This window comes from Peromyscus eremicus, chromosome X (genome assembly GCF_949786415.1).
Source record: "Peromyscus eremicus chromosome X, PerEre_H2_v1, whole genome shotgun sequence".
Lineage (NCBI taxonomy): Eukaryota > Metazoa > Chordata > Mammalia > Rodentia > Cricetidae > Peromyscus > Peromyscus eremicus.
The window spans coordinates 12,176,521-12,198,119 of NC_081439.1; the positions used below are offsets into that span (position 1 = coordinate 12,176,521).

Sequence of the window (21,599 nt, forward strand, 5' to 3'; positions counted from 1 at the left end):
GAGCATACTTAGAGGAGGATGGAAAGACGACACAATAAATCTTTCCTGATTGGAGGATGCTCAGGGAGGACTAGAACCATGTTGCTCTGTTAGTTTAGACATGGACCATTTATCTCTAGAGCAGTGCTTCTCAACCTTCTTAGTGCTTCGACCCTTTAATACAGTTCCTCATGGTGTGACAAGCCCCAACATTACAAATATTTTTTGTTGCTACTTCATAACTGTAATTTTACCAGTTATGAATCATAATGTAATTATCTGATATGCAAGATATCTGAAATGGGACCCCTAAAGGGGTTGTGACCCACAGGTTGAGAACTGCTGCTCTAGACTTTTTTTTTTCCTGGACACCTTCCCTCTGTCGGATGGTTACGCCACAGGACTGGATGACAAAGACGCATGCAACCTCTGACAGGAGAGTTTCCTTTTCCAAAAGCAAGGTAGCTCTGGGTGCTCTCAACCCTCCAGTATGTCAAGGTGTTTGCTTTTGTTTTATTCTTGTTGGTTTCAGGGGCAGGATTTATATATTCAAGGAAGTGCTGTGTGAAACCACCCTAGGGTCGGAGAAAATACATCCACTTGTCGTCTGGACTTGGGAAGAGTATGGAATCTATAGACTATTGCTCCTGGCATCTAGTAGGAGTGAGAATAGCAAATATAGTCTAGGAGGCAAAGTACAGCATCAGGGAAGGAAAAGAAAACCCTGATATCCTGTTGACCAATGTGTCTGTCACATCTTGCAGTTTCCCAGAAGACATGAGGGGCCCATTTCCTTCCCCTTCCTTACCTGCCTCATAAGCAGTATTGCCCCAGGTTTTGAGAAACGCTCTCCACCATCAGTAAAGTTCATCAAGATTGGCATTGATTTTTAAGAAGAAAAAAAGTAAAGGGGTGGAAAGATTGCTCAGTGGTTAAGGGTGTGTGTAACTCTTGTAGAGGTCCTGAGTTCAGTACTCAGTACCCATGCTGGGTGGTTCACAACCATCTGAAACTGCAGCTCTGGGTGGGCCTGATGCCTCTGGCTTCATCAATCACCTGTACTCAATTTTTTAAGGGAAAAAGAAGAAAAAAAATAATGTATCCTTTTCATAGCAAAGCAAGTCAGCACATCACAGTATAAACCTCATCTGAAATGTCAAGGTTCAAATCCTTCAAGAGTCTTCTTGATCTTAGGAGACAGACTACATTTTAGAACATGATATGCAACCTGCTACCACCTGACCTAACTTTGTCATCCCTAATTTTTCTTTCGCCACTATTCCAGCAACTCCTACATCTATGTTCCTAAACAATCCATACTTGATTCACCTCTGACTTTTTGCACATGTATGTCCCCCACCAACTACTCAAGTCTAGCATGGGAGTTAAAGGTACATACTTCAGAATAATTCTAGATAAAAGTGAGCCATCTAATCTCCTTTTTCATTTCTTCAGTCGCAAAACATGGCTCCAACAAAGCCAGGGTGGAGATATAATGAGAGAATTTGTGAAAACATTCTAACACAGGATTATACCTCAAATCAGCATATAGGTCATGCTTGGCTCAACAAACATTCATTATCTGGCTGCCCAGTAGGGGGAAGGCCCTTTATATCCACTTAATACCATCTATTTATAGTCTACTGGAAAGACAGACACAAAACCAGGACTTTAATATTAGCAAAATTATGCAAGTATAGAGCTGAGTAAGACAGAAGGCAACTTGTGAGTTGTCTGCCTTCTACCTGATCCTCAGTCGTACTTAGTTCAGGTATAATCCTGAATTCCCTAGAACTGAAGAAGAAAGGAGGCAGTAAAGAGTTTCCAACCTAGGGCTGCCACTCAATTTGTATGCATACACACCACACTACTGGCTGTTAAAGTGTTGAAATACCTGTGTCCAACATTCTGACTCTTGAGCACACTGTCCTTGTCTCTCATCAGTGTGTTCTTCATGTGTTAACCTAGCTCTAGTTGCTCTTTACCACACAGTAAGAAGTCAAGAAGCTTGTGAGCAAATCTTTTCTGTGCTGCATTTTTAACATACCCTCTACTTGTCCTTGGGGAGGGGGGCAGACATCGCCTATGCGGTGAACATTAGAGGCTGTGTCCCAGTGCCTCGTGGCAGCTTTCAGCTTTCTTGCCTGCAAAAGCCTTTCAAAAATTCATGCCTATCTACTAGGCTGGGTTCTTTCAGCCAAACTACTCATCTCATTCTGCAGATTACTCAGCCTCTCTGGAACTCAATCACTCCACCTCTAAGATGAGATAATGACAGTTCCTACTTCACAGGGTTGCTGGAGAGATGAAATGATGTCATAGCAGACTTCATGTCTGGCCCATAGTAAAATCTATAAATATTATTATTATTACCATTTTGTATTGAAGATTTAATGGGCCATTTAGGCAGTATTTTCAACCCTTTTCACTGTGATTGTCTCTGTTGATCTTGCTAACATTTCCAGAGAGGTATGTATGAAATATATTGATTAGCATCTCACTTTCTGAAGTAGAGAAGCTAACACCCAGCTATATAAGTGAGGTAGCTAAGGCTAATATCATTTTTTTCTGATTCACAACCCAGAGCTGTTTTTCCCCACCAGAGAATGTTGAAATACGTAGATCATTCACTACTCAATGAACATGTATTGAATTGCTACTATAGGCTAGGCACTGTACTGGGTACTCAGAGTGCAATAGTGGGCAAGAAATACAAGTTCTTTGGCTCCCCAAGTCAGCATACTAGTGTGAAGAGATAGTCAATAAACAACTAAATAATGACGAACAGAATATATCATTTTGTGGGATTACAAGTAAAGCAGGGTGCTGTAGGGAGATGACATCATGGCAGTAAAGGAAGACTTTCCAGAGGTGAGAACTTTCACGGCAAGAAGGAGTTGATCTGGATATCTCCTTACCTTAGGTTTATAGATAAGCTATGGGAGGGAAGTTTCAATAAAGAGGAGCGTTCAAGATCCTAGTCTGGTCCACCAGAGACAAAAAGAAAAAAATAAGACAGAGGTCTCCACATTAAAGTTGGCTCAGAGCCCAATCAGAGAGATGTGAAAGTCAAGACTTTCTGAAAAAGTGTCTCTCTTTCAGGAAACAGGGATGGCAATTGGTTTCCCTATAAGTTTCGATATGTTTGTGCATGTACTTGAATTGAAGCTAAACCTTGTGCATCCTAAACATATGCTCTGCCACCAAACTAAGCTCTTAGCCCTATACACACTTTAAACCAACCTTTTGGGATGTTAGACTAAAATTCAGCAAATTTAAGGGTACAGGTTTGCTGAGTCCTGAGAAGTATAGCTATATCTATCTATCTATCTATCTATCTATCTATCTATCTATCTATCTATACCTCTGTTGGGCATTTCTCCTATAAAGGTAACTAGAATATTTCTATCACCCCAAAATATTCCTTTGTGCTTTTTGAAGTCAGTTCTGGTCAAATATAGTACAGAACATGACTCAATTTGTGTCTGTCTGATGGTATTTCATACTTAGATTGGAAGTATGGTGTTTAGGCCAGAAAAACATATCAGGAGATACATGTGATAGCAACTTATCTTCACTGAAGCCTGGTGTGGTGGCACATACCTATAATTCTATCACCCAGAGTCTGGAACCAGGAGGGTTGTGATTTCAAGACCAGCACGGGCTACATAATGAGACCCTGTCTCAACAAACAAACAAGGGACTAACGAGTTTCTCCAGTGTAAAGTTACTATTAGTAAATACCTTGAGCTACATAAGATTATCCTATAAATTTAAATTGGCATCACATAAAATCTGTATGTTTGAATTAGAGAGTATTAAGCTTGTGTTATACAAAGTCTGTGTTGAATTAGAGTGTGTCAAATTGACAACATATAAGGTCTATTAGAGAGTGCTTCTTAACCAATCAGGAGCATGGTTTATTTTTACTCATTAGTTTTTACTTTACTTTTGATTTTTCTCATTCATGTTTTATAGCAGTGGTTCTCAACTTGTGGGTTTCGACCCCCCTAGGCCAAACTCTATCTCCAAAAATATTGACACTATGATTCATATCAGTAGCAAAATTACAGTTATGAATAGCAACAAAATAATTTTATGGTTGGGGTCACCACAACATGAGGAACTGTATTAAAGGGTCGCAGCAATGGGAAGGTTGAGAACCACGGCCCTACAGGTTTTTGTTCTTTAATAAGCATAGACTTCTCACTCCCACTTACTGGCAGACCTTGAGAAAGACAACTGAATCCACAGCTATGAATTCTCATCCATAAAAATGCAGTAAAGCACCCGGTGCCTGGAACTCCTCTTTGAAAACCAAGCGTCTCTTTCTTACTATTGTAGATGACTTTGATTTTTTTTCTCTAGCTGGGTGACTAGATTATTTTAGATTTATTTGGTGCTCTGACACCTCAGCGTACTGCAGCGGAACTGCTTCGTATTTTTACATGTTTTAGTAACTGTGGAGAAAGTGGCTGGGATTGTTTCAGTGGGTGGTAAATTCTTGCAGTTTGCCAATGTCTTCTATCATGTCCATTTGCAAACCTTTTGGGGGTTTTCTTTCATGGATACACCAAAATGTCATTTGCAATAGTAGCAGTGTAACTGAACTTTTTCTTTTACTTATTTTTTCTTCTGACATTACTGGAACTATGTTAAGGGAGAATTGCAACAAGAGCAATGGATTTCTCTCTCTCTCTCTCTGTGTGTCTCTGTGTCTCTGTGTCTCTTTGTCTCTCTCTCGCTCTCTCTCTCTTTCTCTCTCTCTCTCTGTGTGTGTGTGTGTGTGTGTGTGTGTGTGTGTGTGAGAGAGAGAGAGAGAGAGAGAGAGAGAGAGAGAGAGAGAGTGTGTATGTGTGTGTATGTGTGCTGTATGTGAACAACTTATAGAGGTCAAGTCTCCCTTTCCACCATGTAGGTTCTGGGGATTGGTAACAAACGATTTTACCTGCTGAGATACCTCACTGGCCCAGATTTCTGGTTTTAGCAGGAAATTATCTAAGAGCTTTGGTTAGGAAAGATGTGCTCCTGTCAAGCCAGAGAAAAAGTGCTGCCTCACCACTCCTTGGCTTTTTAAGGTTTAAGTGAGATAAGTTTCACTTTTTTTCTTTTTTTGTTTCACAAGTTTTCTGCCTTGCTTCATATTTTATTTCTCCTTATTAAACTGGTCTGATGTGGATTTTTGTTTCCTTTCTAAATTATTTAGGCAGATGCTTTATCGTCTATTTGTACTGATACAGGTTTTTAGGGCAACACAGTTCCTAATATAATGTCTTGGTCAACTCCTATAAAGTATTATTCTCACAAATGAATTTTTGCCAGTGTTTCCTCTTTGTTATGGTGTGGCTGATCTTTTGTATTACACTTTTGGCATTTTGTTCATGGTGTGGGTTTTGGCATTATTTTAAAATGTCATTAAGTTTTATTTATCTTTGTCGTGCAACTGAAGGTAACTGTCTTGAAATGACCGGGAAGATCTTTCCCTGCTGTCTAGCTTTCTTGGCTCTGCAAGTTGCTACGCAGGGATGCTGGGGGCAGAGAGACATCAGTGATCTTACCCAATACTGGAGTTTGCATACTCCAGTACTGCCTTGCAAGGCAATAGTGGCAAGATTGTTTATTGGGAGTATTAGCCACTATTTTGGTTGGATTTGAGGCCTGCTCCTGTAAACATGGTAAAAAAAAATCAAGGCTAAGGAAGACATAGACCCTAGAAAAGAGCACATTGGCATTGTTTTTCTAAATGCCCATGTTGTCAAACTGCTTTCTAAATACTTATGTGTATATTTGTAGATTTGAGCTACTGTCAACCTTGGTCAGTGAAACTTATTGCTGTGGGTAGTGGTTAATACGGAGACTCATAACAGTACTGAGAATAAGCAACTATGAGCGCTCAGTTGTAAGTGGAATATCTATATCAACCCACCAAAGACTCAGGGACAAGCATGGAAGGGTGAAAGGGGAGGTAGAAAGAACTGGAGGGTGGGGAGGAGTGCTGTGGATACTGTTCTCACGGCTGCTGCACCCACGAACTCAGAACAGCTGTGGTTACCTGCCTAAGACCCTGCATGCCCTACTCCTGAGGGTTGGCAGTTGAGAGCTGCTGAGGAAGGGAGAGTCACTTTTCTTGTTAGGTTGCTCATGCCCCAGTGGATGACCCCATATGTTCATGTGGGCAGTCCGAATTGGACTCAGTGGGTTATAAAAAGTGAACATAAAGCTGAGCAGGAGATGTGTTGTAGGGAGTGCCTGGGGGTGGTGGATGGAGGGATGGGGATGGATATGACCAAGATATGTTATGTACATGTATGGAATTTATCTTGATAGCTGTTTTGTTTTGTTTTTTTTTGGGGGGGGGGACACAGACAAGCACCTCTTTTGTCTTAGCGCAGTGCCGCTATGGTTCTGTGATAACCTCCTAGACAAGTTTCACTCCTGACTTTGTTTTGAAATGGAGGCCTTATTTTAAAGAGGCTGAAATTGTTAGGAGCTATCAAGAAGATTGTACTTCCTGCCAGGAGAGGATCGCGTTTCCCTGCCTTGCTTCCTTTCCCACTAATGCAGGGCTCTCATTCAGCATAAGCCCTGAGCTTTTCCAGCTGCTTCTACTGAGTATGGCCACATTGCTATTGGGATGCCTAGGACCACTTCTCATTTACAGAGGTCAAAGGTCAGGGCCTCGCTCTCCAAGAATAAACCCTGAGGACTATTGAGATCCTCCAGACCCCTGTCAGGGCTCTCATAGCCCAAAGCATTCCTTTCTCTGCTGGGATCTGTCAGTTGGTTCTGGAAAAGATCAAATTTCCTCACCCCAAATTTACCTATTACCCACATATGGTTCCTGGAGAAAGTCTGGAGAGAAGACTTGGTGTCATAATCCTGAAATGTCATAACTGAAGGTCCCTTAGAGAGCATCTTGCCCCAACCCGCCTCATTTAACAGAACATGTAACTTCCTTTGCTCTATTTCCACATTTCAAGGAATCCCCAAGGCTGCTTTATAACACAAATCAGGAGCAAGGTAAGAGCCAAGTTAATCAAGAAAGTAAGCTATCATGGGACCCAGCTGTGCTTGCGAAGGACCGAGTCATTTTAAAGGCAGCCTTGGCCTCAGGAGTTGTTTATCAAGGAATTTCTTCAAGGACAAAAAGAGATCTGTGCTGACTCAACTCCAGAGCTTTACACCGGGTTGGGTAAGGCTGGAAAATGTTTGGTCCAGTTTCATCCTGGCAGGTCTTGGGGTTTGGAAGGACCCAATTTAAGGAGGCCTGTCTTTCCTTCTGACTGGCCCCAGATAGTGTGGAGGAAAGGCAATCTTGACCCACATCTCTTGCCTCTTACCTGCCTCTTACCTGACTCCCACGTTGATGGTTCTTGCGTTCAGTTCTGAAAGTAGGAGAACACTCCCAACTTGGTTGGGGTAGGCTTTGGGAAGTGTGGATTTCTTCATGTCTTTACATTTGTAACAAATCTACCAGGTACGAAACACTACCACATCCATTCCTCCAGATTAGCCTCTAAAGAGTGTGAGTGTGGTTTTCAGCTACATTTTACAGATGAAGGCTCCAAGACCACATCCTATGCCACACATAACACCTCCAGAGTGACAAATCATGCCACAAGTATATAGTAATGGGGTTGACAGAGGCCACAGAGTTGAGACCGCTGTCTTGATCTGGTCTGTAATCAGTTCCATAATCTGATTGATTCCTGGGAAGTGTAGAATTTGTAGGATCTTAGTGCCTAGGCCCTAAGAAGACTTTGAAACACCATCATATTGTGATAGAAGGTCAATTTACCATCTTTTAACTTCATATTTTTGGAATATTTTCCTTTCAGAGTAGTGAATGATAAGGAAGTCTGATCAACTCCAAGAGTGGAGAATCAGATTTCAGTATTGAGCCATGTGTAGTAAACCTGTATGTGGGTGTGGGTGTGTGGGTGTGTGGATGTGTGTGTCTCTGTGTGTGTGTTTGTGTCTGTGTCTTTATGTGTCTCTGTGTGTGTCTGTCTGTGTATGTCTATATGTGTCTGTGTCTATATATGTCTTTGTGTCTGTGTGTGTACGTGCATGTGTGCATATGTATGTGCATTTATCTTAAACAAGTGTATCTTTACACTCTAAGATGTATGTCTGGGATTAGAAAAGGGATTATATAGTTGAGTTTGCTATTTTAACAGAAACAAGGTCATAGATGACAGAACTCTAAATAAACTGTAAGTGGAGGTTTTGGTGAAACAGACCACTTAGGGACATTGTGTCTTGGGTACTCAGAAAATAGCCCAGAGTGATATCTGGACACAAATCCAACACTATCAGCAGCCACGGAAAAGGAACCCATTTCCCTTCCCTTCCCTCCAATCAAGAAAATGACACGTTTTTGAATTTTTTTTATTCATGTTGCCCAGGGAGGGCACCCAGTATTGTCACAGTGCAACTGCTCAGATGTATTGGTAAATGCGATCACAGTTGTACAGTTCCGCAGCCTGACGGTGAGGGTGGCCCAGCTGGGGTGGAATTGCTGCCGGGGAGAGGACGATGGAGGGGAGTCTAAGGAGTTCTCAGCTTACAGGTTAACGAGAAGCCAGTCTAGCAGTTGCTTTCTAGCCATGTTGCCCACGGCTTCATCCAGTTGGCGCTCCTTGGCGAACTTCATGACTTCCTGAAGAAGATCTCCGACACTGTACCCTTTCTCTGCTGCCTTGGCTGAAACTTCAGGGAGCTGTGGAGAGAGCAGAGTTGGCTTGATTTAGTCTGATACTTTTTAGAAAGAGGACCCACTGGGCAAAGTGAACTAACATCTCCATGTGCCTGTCTGCTGGGTTCAAGTCATGTCATAGATCCAGAACTGGAGGCTGCTGACATGCCTATCCTTTTTTCCTTAAGCTTTCTGAAAATCAGTTGTGTTTATTAAGTACTTCTCACCAGGTCACAGACCCTCAAGTTAGTCTGTGCAGAATTCTAGGTCAAAGTCTAGAGTTCCTACTACTCTCCATCCCTAAAAAAACAAAAAACAAAAAACAAAAAACAAAAAACAAACAAACAAAAAAAAAACCTGTGACATGGGTTTAAGGAAAATTGCATGGTTTCGTTTCAGCTCCTATACTGAAAATGATTTAACTATGTGATTTCGCTTGAATCTAATGTGGGAACTGCAATTGTGTGTGTGCGTGCGCGTGTGTGTGCTTGTGTGTGGAGATAGAGAATGTGATTATATACGAATGCTATCCTGCTCACATCCACCCATAGGACCTTTAATTTATTGGGTGTTCGTGCGTTTCTTACCTTCTCTAGTTGTCCGTCATCGTCTCCCATGAAGTAGAGCATGGGCACGTTAAACTGAGAGGCTGCAATCCATTGCAGAACAGCCTGCAGCTGCTTCTGCAAGTTGCTTGTAGAGCACTGATTGTTGACGATAACTTCAGGGCCAGGAGCATCGTGATACTGTGACATTGCACCTTCACGGCCACATCTAGGGCCACCAGCTGCTTGTTCTTCCAGCTCGGCCAGGGCTGCTCCGTTGTTGCTGTACTTAGCCATGATCAGGCACAGTTTCATCACGGATTCTACCAGTTGGTCTATAAACTGGCGGTTCATTTGCTTCATCCCACTGATGAAGTCCATCTCTGGATTGTCTGGGCATTGCTCTTCAAGTCTCTTGGGCATGGAAACTGCTTTGCTTGATCTAGGATCACAACGCTTATTCTCACCTTCAGATAGCTCATCACAGCTGAAAGAGCTCTCGCTAAGAAGTTTCTGAATCAGTGACAGAACCATGTTTGACATATCCAGCTTCTGGGAATCCAGTTGACTTTCCTTCGAACATGTGGATGGTCCAGGAGCTCCACAGCTTTCAAAATGCTTCATTGAGAGTGACTTAGTACTTTGGCCACCTCCACACTTCTCGTATTGTGTACTTTGGGACATATATCCCATGGAGGAACCAGGGCACTCCTCTTCACATACATCTTTGCCCTTCGCTTGTTGGGTCAGATGGTATTGAATCAGCATAAGGGCAGAGACAATCAGATCTTTGGCCAGTGAATCTGTGGAAGGACTGATCTTTTCTCTCTTCTCATCTTTACTGGTACATACTTTGTTAGCCACCCTGCCTTGGTTTCCTTGCTTCTGGTTCCACATAGTGAGGCTCTCTTTGAGGATATGTTCGCTGACTTTCTCAGCACTTGTCAGTGACTTGCTGCATGCATCTGTTTTCCCTTTGCATTTATCTTTTCCTTTCATCTCAGCTTTCATAGCTGAGAATTCAAGGCTCTGATTCTTGCTCTTCGGATCATGAGTTCCGGCTTTCAAGGTTGCATATGCCAGACTCTGAGACTTAGTCTCTTTCTTCTCACCAAGAAGAGCACTGACCAGACGTTTTAACATGGCCTCCATGATGTCCGCTGCATTTTGTTTTCCGTGATTGAAAAGATTTCTCTTGACAGCAGAAACAAAGTCTGAGTCTGTCATCAGGACTCCTGTTATGTTATGCAAGTTCTTCATGCATGAATCAATCAGATCAGACACAATTTCTTTGGTGTGCTTTAATAGTACTCTCTTCAGGACCACACAAGCTGGAATTGGCTTGCCACAGCTGTGCACTTTCAAAGTTTTCATAACCGAGACCATCATGTCGGATGCCACCTGATTTGCATAAACCATAAGCCCCTTGCTGATGGAATCTGCAAATTCTTTGCTATCTTTTGGGCACATCTGCTTCTCTCCACACTTGTTCTTGTTAGATAATTCACTATACAGAAAGGTTTTCCTGCCATCCCTGCATTCTTCTCCATTGCCGCGCATTTCTGCTGAGGTCAGTTCTACAGCTTCATGGGCCATCTCAGAAGCAATCTTGCTGACAGCACTTCGGGGGCTGGTTTTCCCCTTTTCTCCTGTGGATGTATACATTGAATGATGGAGGCATTTGCTTCCGCCTTCCAATTTGTCCTTGATTTCCTTTCGGGCCATTTGAATTACCAGAGAAGACAATCGGTTGACATAGAAGGAAAGATCATCCATAGAGCATTCTCCATCCGGGGTGGCAACTGACCTCTGATTGCTGGGAGATTTGGCTGCAGCATTTGAGGGACTTTGGTTATTGTTGGTATTTTTGGATGCTGCCATTTCTAGGCGTAGGCTTTGAGGTCCTTTGTTCAAATAATCCATGTTTAGTTGATCAGCGTACACACTGTAGCAGTTTTCAGAAGGTATTTTGTGATAGTCACCCTCTAGGTCTCCCACTTTATGTTTACAGCTAGAGGCTGAGGGGCTTAAGGCATGTTGGAAACCCAAGGCATACTTCTGGAGATCGTTGAGTAGCCAATTGAGGACACTTATGGGGTCAGAGGGAGCTTGTTTGAAAAGACATACAGATCCCTCCGTCTAGAAAAAGAAGAATACCTCTCCATAAGTGTTTGAAGAGTTTGGGTAGGCCCTTTTATTTTCTTATTTGCATTTGTACATACTAGTGAATGGAAAAATATACTTGTATGTGTCAGTATGTCTAAATATGTAAAGAAGTCACTGTCAATTTGTTTTCCACATGTGGGTACATTACTACAACTGCATGTCTTTGTATGTGTTAACTCTATATGTAAAGGTCAGTCAGTATATTTATCAATGCATGTACATGTTTATAAGTATGACATGTAGCTAGTCATGTGTATGTCTTTGCTTATATAAATTACTTTAAATGCATATATATATGCATATGGATATATGGATAGAGAACCTTTTTCAACAGCTTGTGTATGTAATCTCTTAGGTACTCAAATTCTTGATTGTTATGTGTTTTCTCTGTTCCATATCTTTATTCTGTACTGAATGGTGGGCAATATGAAACACATGAGCACAGTATAAGCAAGCAAGGTTGATACTAAGTGTACATCTTTCTTAGAACAAGGATAGCAAGGTTCTGTTTGGAGTAGATACTTCCAAGTCAAAGGGGGTATCCTGAACCTTTGTGATTAATGAACACCATTTAAAAATACCTCATGTGGAACTTACCATGACCCTAAACATAGTCCTCTGTTTCTAGATGTCATGTGTTCCAGGTTAGTGAACCTACTGGACAACCATTTCCTTACTTTCTCTGACCCAGAGTCTTCAGACTTAATATTGAGCCCTAGAAATTAGAATGATAGAACCTTAGAGGCTAAGTCCACCTTAGACTGGTCTTGCTTTTCAGTGTCCTTGATCACAATAATCTCTTTTTCTTCCAGATTCTCCAGATTTAATTCGCCTTCAGATCTGGAACCAGCAGCACCCTGTGGAATTAAAGGGTGAGATTTTTATTGAAAAGTTGACTTTGAGATTTTTGAACCTCCTCCACCCCTTAGGGTGTAACTTCACAGCATGAAGGTCATGTCTCCCATCATTTTTTATTTCTCCAGAAGAGGTAGGGTTTCAATGCTACAAATGTGAAGAATGAGACAAGATTATTTCCCCAAATTGCTAATTTGCCCTCTGATGACACTCAAGACTCTCAGTCTCAAGAGCTATTCTGTTACTTCACACCTGTTTGGAAAGATTGTGTGTATCCATGCTTTGATTTGGCCCAACCACTGATGTAAGTGACTTCGAAAATGAACTTTGGTACCAAGAGGCTGACAATAAATTCAGAACAGATACCCTGGGCCTTCCCCCTGAATCCCTTCCCCCTTTCCTCCCTCTGCCTCACCCTTTCCCTTTTCCCATACTTCACAGAAAAACCCTTCCCACTCTTTTTTTTCACCCTTTCAACTTTGAGCAGGTAATACCCACCTTGGAATCTTTATCTTCCACATTCAAGGTGGACACATCCACGAAGCATATCTGTACAAAATTAGGAGGGCAAATTTAGATAAGCTCTGGAGAAAAGGTCACCAATTTCTCTCTTGGAAATGATAATCACACTTACCTCATGCAATTCTTGGGCAAATTAATCGATAGTGTATGTAAATTTCTAAGCAGAATGTGGCAACAAAAGAAAACAGTGTAGCCCCAAAAGAAAATATCCATAAACATTGATTGGAAAAAACCTGAGATGGCATGGCTGATTTTTGTGCCGGAATTTGGATTCCCCTAACTTCAAATTTAGGGCATTTTCTACTACATCAGTCTTTCTCAAGATGTGCTATTTTACTGTCGATAATATCAAAACTTTTAGTAGGGACACGGGTAAACATTTCTGTGTTTAAAATGTACATTACAGTAGAATATGCAGCTTGTGGTGTTACAAATAATATTGCATAGGGTGATAGTCATGTTTAACTATAAATCATTTTTTAATGCTACAAAATTGTACATCAAGTAAATAATAAAATGAATGGTACTTGATCAAGATGAAAACAAGTACTATCAAATAGTTTAAAATTTGGGAAAAAGTATGAAATAGTTTGAAGTAATTTGCCCTCCTGAGGTGGACCAGTGCAGCTTATTGGTAGCTGCATAAACATTATGACTTAAGTAGTATTAGGTAATAGAAGCTGGTTACTAGGCAACCATAACTCCTCCCTTCCTATTAGGCCCCTCTCAGGCTCCTCTCTCCTCTTAGGCTCCTCTCCCTTCGGCCCCTCCCTCTTAGGCTCCTCCCCTTTCAGCCCCTCCTTCTACTATGCTCCTCCCTCTCAGGCCCCTCCCTCCATTAGGCCTCTCCCCTTTTAGGCCCCTCCCTTTTTAGGCCCCTCCTCTTAGGCTTCTCCTCACTTGAGGCCCCCTCCCCTCAGGCTCCTTCCTCATTGGCCCCTCCTCTTGTAGGCCCCTCTCATAGGTTCCTCCCCCTCTCAGGCCCCTCCCTCTCCTCCTATGCTCCTCCTTTCATTGGTCCCTCCCCTCATAGGTCCCCTCCCTCTTAGGTTCCTCATCCTCTCAGGCCCCTCCCTCCCCTTAGGCCCCTCCCCTCTTAGGTTCCTCCCCTTAGGCCCCTCCCCCTCTTAGGTCCCTCCCCTTAGGCTCCTCCTATTTAGGCCCCTCCCCTCTTAGGCCCCTCCCCTGCAGATTTCTCCCCGATATATCCCTCCCCTCATAGGACCCTCTCCTTGGGCTCCACCCCTCTTAGACCCCTTCCCTCATAGGCCACTCCCCTCAGGCTCCTCCCCTCTCAGAGCCCTCTCTATTAGGCCCCTCCCTTCCCTAGGCTCCTCTCATTAGCTCCTCCCCTCATAGGACCCTCCCTCTTAGGCTCTTCCCCCTCTCAGGCCCCTCCCTTCCCCTTAGGCCCTCTCCTTCATAGGCCCCTCCCCTCTTAGGCCTCTCCCTCCTAGGCTCTCCCTTTGTAGGCCCCACCCCTTAGGCTCCTCCCCCTTAGGTCCCTCCCCTCTTAGGCCCCTCCCCTGTAGGCTCTCCCTCTTAGGCTCCTCCTCTCTTAGGCCCCTCCCTCCCCTGGGCTCCTCCTTTTATTGGCTCCTCCCCTTACAGGCCCCTCCCCTTAGACTCCTCGGAGATTCCTCCTCTCTCAGGCCCCTCCCTCTCAGGCCCCTCCCCATTTCAGGCCCCTCCCTCCACAGGCTTATCCCCTCATAGGCCCCTCCCTCTGAGGCTCCTCCCTCTCAGACCCCTCACTCTTAAACCCCTCCCTCACCTAGCCTCCTCCTCTCATTGGCCCTTCCCCTCAAATGACCCCTCCCTCTTAGGCTCCTCCCCCTCTCAGGCCCTTCCTTCCCTTAGGCCCCTCCCTTTTAGGCCCCTCCCCATTTCAGGCCCCTCCCTCCACAGGCTTATCCCCTCATAGGCTCCTCCCTCTGAGGTCCTCCCCTCTCAGACCCCTCACTCTTAAACCCCTCCCTCTCCTAGCCTCCTCCTCTCATTGGCCCTTCCCCTCAAATGACCCCTCCCTCTTAGGCTCCTCCCCCTCTCAGGCCCTTCCTTCCCTTAGGCCCCTCCCTTTTAGGCCCCGCCCCATTTCAGGCCCCTCCCTCCACAGGCTTATCCCCTCATAGGCTCCTCCCTCTTAGGCTCCTCCCCTCTCAGACCCCTCACTCTTATACCCCTCCCTCCCCTAGCCTCCTCCTCTCATTGGCCCCTCCTATCATAGGCCCCTCCCTCTTAGTCCCCTTCCCTTCTCAGGTCCCTCCCTTCCCTTAGGTCCCTTCCCTCTTAGGCCTCTCCCCATTTCAGGCCCCTCTCTCCCCAGGCTTCTTCCCTCATAGTCCCCTCTCTAGTAAGCCCTCCTTCTTAGGCTTCTCCCTTCTCAGACCCCTCACTCTTATGCCTCTCTCTCCCCTAGCTCCTCCTCTCAGTGGCCCCTCCCCTCATAGGGCTTGCCCTCTTAGGCTCCACCCCGCTCAGACACCTTACTCTTAGGTCCCTCCCTCCCCTGGCTCCTCTCATTGGCCCCTCCCCTCTCAGTCCTCTCATTCTTAGGCCCCTCCCTTCCCTAGTCTCCTCATCTCATTGACCCCTCCCCTTATAGGCCCCTCCCTCTTAGGCTCCTCCCCTCTCAGACCCCTCACTCTTAGGCCCCACCCTTCCCTAGGCTCCTCCTCTCATTGGCCCCCCTCACAGGCCCCTCCCTCTTAGGCTCCTCCCCTCTCAGACCCCTCCCCTAGGCTTCTCCTCTCATTGTCCCCTCCCTTCTTAGGCCCCTCCTTCCCCTAGGTTTCTCGCATTGGCCCCTCCCTCCCCTAGGCTCCTCCTCTCATTGGCCCCTCCCCTCATAGACCCCTCTCCTCTTAGGCCCCTCCCATTAGGATTCTCCCCCTTAGGTCCCTCCTCTTTTAGGCCCTCCCTCTTAGCCTCCGCCCCTCTCAGCTCTCAGGCCCCTCCTTTCCCTTAGGCTTCTCTCCTCTTAGGCCCCTTGCCTCTTAGGCCCCTCCCTCCCCTAGGCTCCTCCTCTCATTGGCCCCTCCCCTCATAGGCCCCTCCCCTTAGGCTCCTCCCCCTTAGGTACCTCTTCTCTCAGGCCCCTCCCATCCCTTGGGCTTCTCCCCTCTTAGGTCCTCCCTATTTCAGGCCCCTCCCTCCCCAGGCTTCTCCCCTCAGTCCTCTCCCCTTGTTGGCCCTCCCTCTGAGGCTCCTCCCCTCTCAGATCCCTCCCTCTTAGGCCTCTCCCTCCACTAGGTACCACCTCTCACTAGCCCCTCCCCTCATAGGCCCTTCCCTCTTAGGCTACTTCTCCTCTCAGGCCCCCCCTTCCCTTCAGCCCCTCCCCTCTTAGGCCTCCCTCCTCCTTGTAGGACCCTCCCTTCACAGGCCCCTCCCCTTAGGCTCCTCCCCCTTAGGTTTCTCCTCCCTTAGGCCCCTCCCCTTTTAGGCCCTCCCCTCTTAGGCCCCTCCTCTCACTAGCCCCTCCCCTCATAGGCCCCTCCCCCTTAGGTTCCTCCCCCTTTAGGCCCTCCCCTCTTAGGCCCCTCCCTCCACTAGGCCCCTCCTCTCACTAGCCCCTCCCCTCACAGCCCCTCCCCCTTAGGCTCCTCCCTCATAGGTTCCTCCTCCCTTAGGCCCCTCCCCTTTTAGGCCTCCCCTCTTAGGCCCCTCCCTCCACTAGGCCCCTCCTCTCACTAGCCCCTCCCCTCATAGGCCCCTCCCCTTAGGCTCCTCCCCCTTAGGTTCCTCCTCCCTTACGCCCCTCCCCTTTTAGGCCCTCCTCTCTTAGGCTCCTCCCTCCACTAGGCCCCACCTCTCACTAGCCCCTACCCTCAAGGCCCCCCTTAGGCTCCTCCCTCGTAGGTTCTCCTCTCCCTTAGGCCCCTCCCCTTTTAGGCCCTCCCCTCTTAGGCCCCTCCTCTCACTAGCCCCTCCCCTCATAGGCCCCTCCCCTTAGGCCCCTCCCCTTTTAGGCCCTCCCCTCTTAGGCCCCTCCCTCCACTAGGCCCCTCCTCTCACTAGCCCCTCCCCTCACAGCCCCTCCCCCTTAGGCTCCTCCCTCATAGGTTCCTCCTCCCTTAGGCCCCTCCCCTTTTAGGCCCTCCCCTCTTAGGCCCCTCCCTCCACTAGGCCCCTCCTCTCACTAGCCCCTCCCCTCATAGGCCCCTCCCCCTTAGGTTCCTCCCCCTTTAGGCCCTCCCCTCTTAGGCCCCTCCTCTCACTAGCCCCTCCCCTCATAGGCTCCTCCCCTCTCAGGCCCCTCCCCTTTAGGCCCCTCCCCTCTCAGGCCCCTCCCTCCTCTTAGGCTCTTCCCTCCCTACAGGCTCCTCTTCCCTGTCCAGTTGACTTACATCACTCTCACTCTGCCCCTCCTCTGATTCACCCCTGTGTGATGTCCATGTGTTCTGGCATCTGAAAGCCCTTACTCTGCTTGATGCTTGGAGAAGCCACATATCAGCTTCCATGAGTTTATGTTGGCCTCCAGCATGTCTGTACCCATATGGAAAATGTTTCTACTCCTTTGAGTCAGTTTGTATCTTACCACTTTTCGTCCTGATCTTGTTGTCCTTTTGGGCTGTAAAGATCTACCTTACACACACCCCTGCGGCTGTGTAACCAGTCAATATCGTCAGACATCTTCAGGAAGAAGCAAAAAAAAGGAGTGCATGAGGAAGCAAATTCAAGTCTAGAGACTAGGGATTCTATGTAGTGATTTGGTCTACCCAACTAAACGTCCGAGATAAGGGACAGCAGGTTCTGAAAGAAGCAAGTGGCTGTCAGCTCCTACAGTTGTCCTTTCCCAAGGCAGCCTCAAGCCAAATGTCCAAAGACAACTGAAGAAGTTAATGACAGCGTTTTGCTGTGTAAGACCAGTTAACAACTCGATAGACTTGGGTTTTGGTGTCTGGGGCTTGAATTGTATTTACTCCAGAATTTAGTGAGATAAATTTCTTAAGTATTAGATGGCTGTGGAATTCATTTTTACACACATATAAAAGTATATTTTTTCTTCTCCTTTACTTTCACCAGATTATATTAGATCTTCCCTCTTCCCTCCCTCTCTTCTCCCTCCTCCGTTCCCTCCTCCACCTGCCATCTCTCTTCCTCCCTCCTCCTCCCCATTCTCCCCTGCCTCCATTCTTCCTCCTCTGAATAGTCTCTGTACTTTCTCCCCTTCCTCCTTTCCCTCTTCATCCTCCTTCCTTCCATTCTCCCTCCTCCCTTTCTATCCTTCCTCCCTCCCCTTCCTCCCTCCCCTTCCTCCCTCCCCTTCCTCCCTCCCCTTCCTCCCTCCCCTTCCTCCCTCCCCTTCCTCCCTCCCCTTCCTCCCTCCCCTTCCTCCCTCCCCTTCCTCCCTCCCCTTCCTCCTGTGTTCCCTTCACCCTCCCTTTATTCTCCATCCTCCCTCTTCATCCTTCCTCTCTCCCCTTTTTACTCTCCCTCCTCCCTCCCTTTACTCTCCCTCCTCCCTCCCTTTACTCTCCCTCCTCCCTCCCTTTACTCTCTCCCTCCTCCCTCCCTTTACTCTCTCCCTCCTCCCTCCCTTTACTCTCTCCCTCCTCCCTCCCTTTACTCTCTCCCTCCTCCCTCCCTTTACTCTCTCCCTCCTCCCTCCCTTTACTCTCTCCCTCCTCCCTCCCTTTACTCTCCCTCCTCCCTCCCTTTACTCTCTCCTTCCTCCCTCCCTTTACTTTCCCTCCTCCCTCCCTCCTCCTTTTCTTCATCCCTCCTCCCTCCCTTCCCCTACTCCTCTCTTCCTCCCTCCCTTTATTCTCCCTCCTCCTTCCCTCCATCCCTCTTTCCTCCCTCCCTCCTCCCTCTCTTCATCCCTCCTCCCTCCCCTCCCTCCTCCTTCCTCCTCCTTCCTCCCTTTACCCTCCCTCCTCCCTCCCTCCTCCCTCTCTTCATCCCTCCCCTGTCCCCTCCCACCTCCCCTCCCTCCCCTCCCTCTTCCCCTCCATCCCCTTCCCCCCACCTCCCTCTGTTTGTTCTCCATCCTCTCCTTCCCTCTTCAACTTTCCTCCCTTCCTTCCCTCCCTCTCCCTCTCTTCATCCTCCTTCCGTCCCTTCCCCCTCCTGTTCTCTACCCCTCCCTTCTCCATCTAGCTCCACCCTCTAACCCCGCCCTCCGCTATCCGCCATCCTCTCTCTAACCTCTTCCCCTGCTCTCCCCTATCTACCTCTTTTGGCCTCCCTCCTTCCTTCTCCCCATCTACAACTCTCTCACTTCCATGCCTCTTCTCTCCCTCCCTCTCTTTCCATCCCTTCTTCCCTCTTCCTTCTCTTCTTCCCCCATTTTTCCTTCCTCCCTCTTTCTCCCTGTGTTCTCTTGGCCTCACTTTTTAAAAAATGTTATCATCTAGTGACTATCTTCGTACACAGTACTTACCTTGATCACTTTCCTAGATATTTGGGGATGTTTCCAATTAGGAAACTCTACAAAACTTTGAAAGACTCATAGAAAAGGGCTTCCTACACCCTCAGATGAGAGGGTGTCTTTTCTGAAGATCTAGTGAACAACTATTAGCTTTAAAAAAGTCAAAGCCTAAGAGATCCCTTGTGAGATTTGGATCTTAAAAATTCGGTAAAAAAAATAAAATAAAATGTGTAAACTCATTACCTTGATGATGGAGTTCTTTTGGACCTTTGACTGAATGTGTGCCACCCGGAAGGGAGATGTGCCCCTTTAGATGGAAGTGGGCAGTGCCAAGTTCTTAGGCACTTGCAGCTGCTGCTACCCCGGTCAGCTGTTGGACCAGACTGATGGGCCAAGCTGTTCCCTGCTGGCTCTTGCCCTGGGGTGTGATGAGGGGCTTTGTTGGGTCACAGTACCCAGTGCTATAGCAACCTGAGCAAAGGCATGGCGCTCCTGGAAAACTCAGTAACCTTTTCATATCCAGAGTATGCTAAGCTACCTGCTGGAGGACAACTTTTCATTATGTCTTGTGCAGCACATGTATTTCATAACATTTTACACAGTTCCCAACCTCTCAGTATCAAGCATCCCGTTCCTTTTTCCTACTAGACTTTGAGAATAAGCTAATCCCTCTCATTACCAGTTTGCTGGAGGAGCGTAGCTTTCACCTACAGAATTACTTCCAGTCTCTGTAAACTGAAAGTGTTTTCTCAGTTTAGTTTGCCTCCCTTTGAATTTCCCACTACAGAACCAGAGTTATATAGCAAAAGATCTTTAGATTTATGTTGAAAGAGAGAAATTTTGACCCAAGTCATTCTTAGTTATCCCAAATGAAATGAAAAGTAAAGACCGGGGGCTGCCTTAGCCACTAACAAGATACCAAGATACCTCCCATCCTAGCCAAAAGAAGTAGAAGATACTTCTACCTTTGCAGTACCACAGTAGGCAATCATTTGGGACCGTTGGATGGTTCTTTTCTGGAGAATTGGGATGCTGCGATGACTCTTCCAGTCTGCCTCAAGATGGTATGTCTTTCCTCAACCCTCCATACTCTCCTAAAGCCTTACTTGCCAGCTGGTACTAGAACTTAAAACTCATGACATCACTGTTTCCATAGAGACCAGTGACAGCACAAACTGGTAGGCTTTATTCTTAGAATTCTGTGTGATCTAAGGTCTAGGAAGCCTTGATAGTCACTTTTTTAGCTTCAAACCATGAAAAAGACTTAAGTCCACTACTGGTTCCCATTTTGGCTAGCGATCATTGCTAGCTACAATATGTTTTAAAGAATTGTCCATTAAGATACCTCTTGTCTAAACCAGTTTGAAAGCATTAACACACACCAAAGGGCTATCATCCATGTCCAAATCATACTTTCTTTGAATTTGTCCTTTCCCTGTGTGTCTCTTCTTTAACCAGTTGAATGTGAAGAAACTTAACTGAACTCAAAACCATTTGAGATGCTCCCCTAGATAATATAGTTTCATATTACAGCCATAGCTTCACTTTCTTCTTATTTTGTGTTTTTTTTTCCTGAAAAGAATGCAGCAAATTTCTATTTACTGTAGATAGGGCACCTATGCAGATCAGAGAAATGATTTTACCAGAGTCTAGTTCAGTGAACCAATGAGTTTATCTGGGGTTACATATAGGAGTATAGGAGAGGTTACTTACAGGAGCATGGACGGCTACTTAATGGCCACCATATCAGCAGAAAGCTTACCACATTGTGGGTTATGACTAGAGGATACATATATGTTGGCCAGTCGGAGAGTATCCTCTTCTTAGTGATTGTGTCCTGATTTTTCAGTCTTGGGGGTGGGGCGGGCATCTTTCTAAATCTTGGAACTTTCATGGGATTTCCTGAGGCTTCTCAATTTGGTTAGCATCCTGAGTCCTATGAGCTCCTTTCTACCCTCTCCTGTGATGTTTTCAGAGCCTTAGAGGGGGTGTTGGAGATGTCTGACTCCCTTTTCCCATTTCTGCCTGAGCATTGGACATTTTCTCACAACAACAGTCACTTAATCCCAGGAATGTAACTGATTATGAGTGTCTGTGAGACATAGCTTAATTCAAAGCAAGTAAGTTTCTTTCTGTGACAGACTAAATCTGACCGCAGAAGTAATATCATGGCACCTGGAAGTAGCTTTTTTTTTTTTTTTTAAACCTACATGTGATATCTTTAACATCCTTAACTGCTGTTTTCATTGTCTTTCCAAATATTTATATATATATATGACATTCAAGGGTTAGCAGCATATAAAGAAACATTTTTACAGAGGGTGGTTAGGATAGTTAAGGGTCCATCATTGTCCACCGCAAGCAAGTGCCAATCAGAAATGGACAGCTAGGAACGTACAAAAAAGAACTGTTGGAAATGTCAGATACAGCCAAAACAGATCCTGGGCTGGTCAGATTT

The 21,599-nt window shown here is 46.0% G+C and overlaps 1 protein-coding gene across 1 annotated transcript; it reads right to left on the reverse strand.

Annotated features, from left to right (window-relative positions):
- Positions 1 to 8,354: 8,354 nt before the first annotated feature.
- On the reverse strand, positions 8,355 to 20,262 carry Akap4 (A-kinase anchoring protein 4). The gene is made up of 7 exons (XM_059251171.1): positions 20,107 to 20,262; positions 17,306 to 17,400; positions 17,085 to 17,148; positions 12,742 to 12,792; positions 12,144 to 12,245; positions 9,265 to 11,361; positions 8,355 to 8,701 (listed from the first exon to the last, which is right to left on the reverse strand). Exons 1-7 carry the CDS (start codon positions 20,131 to 20,133, stop codon positions 8,546 to 8,548), a joined length of 2,592 nt encoding a protein of 863 aa, XP_059107154.1. The 5' UTR covers positions 20,134 to 20,262; the 3' UTR covers positions 8,355 to 8,545.
- Positions 20,263 to 21,599: the final 1,337 nt, after the last annotated feature.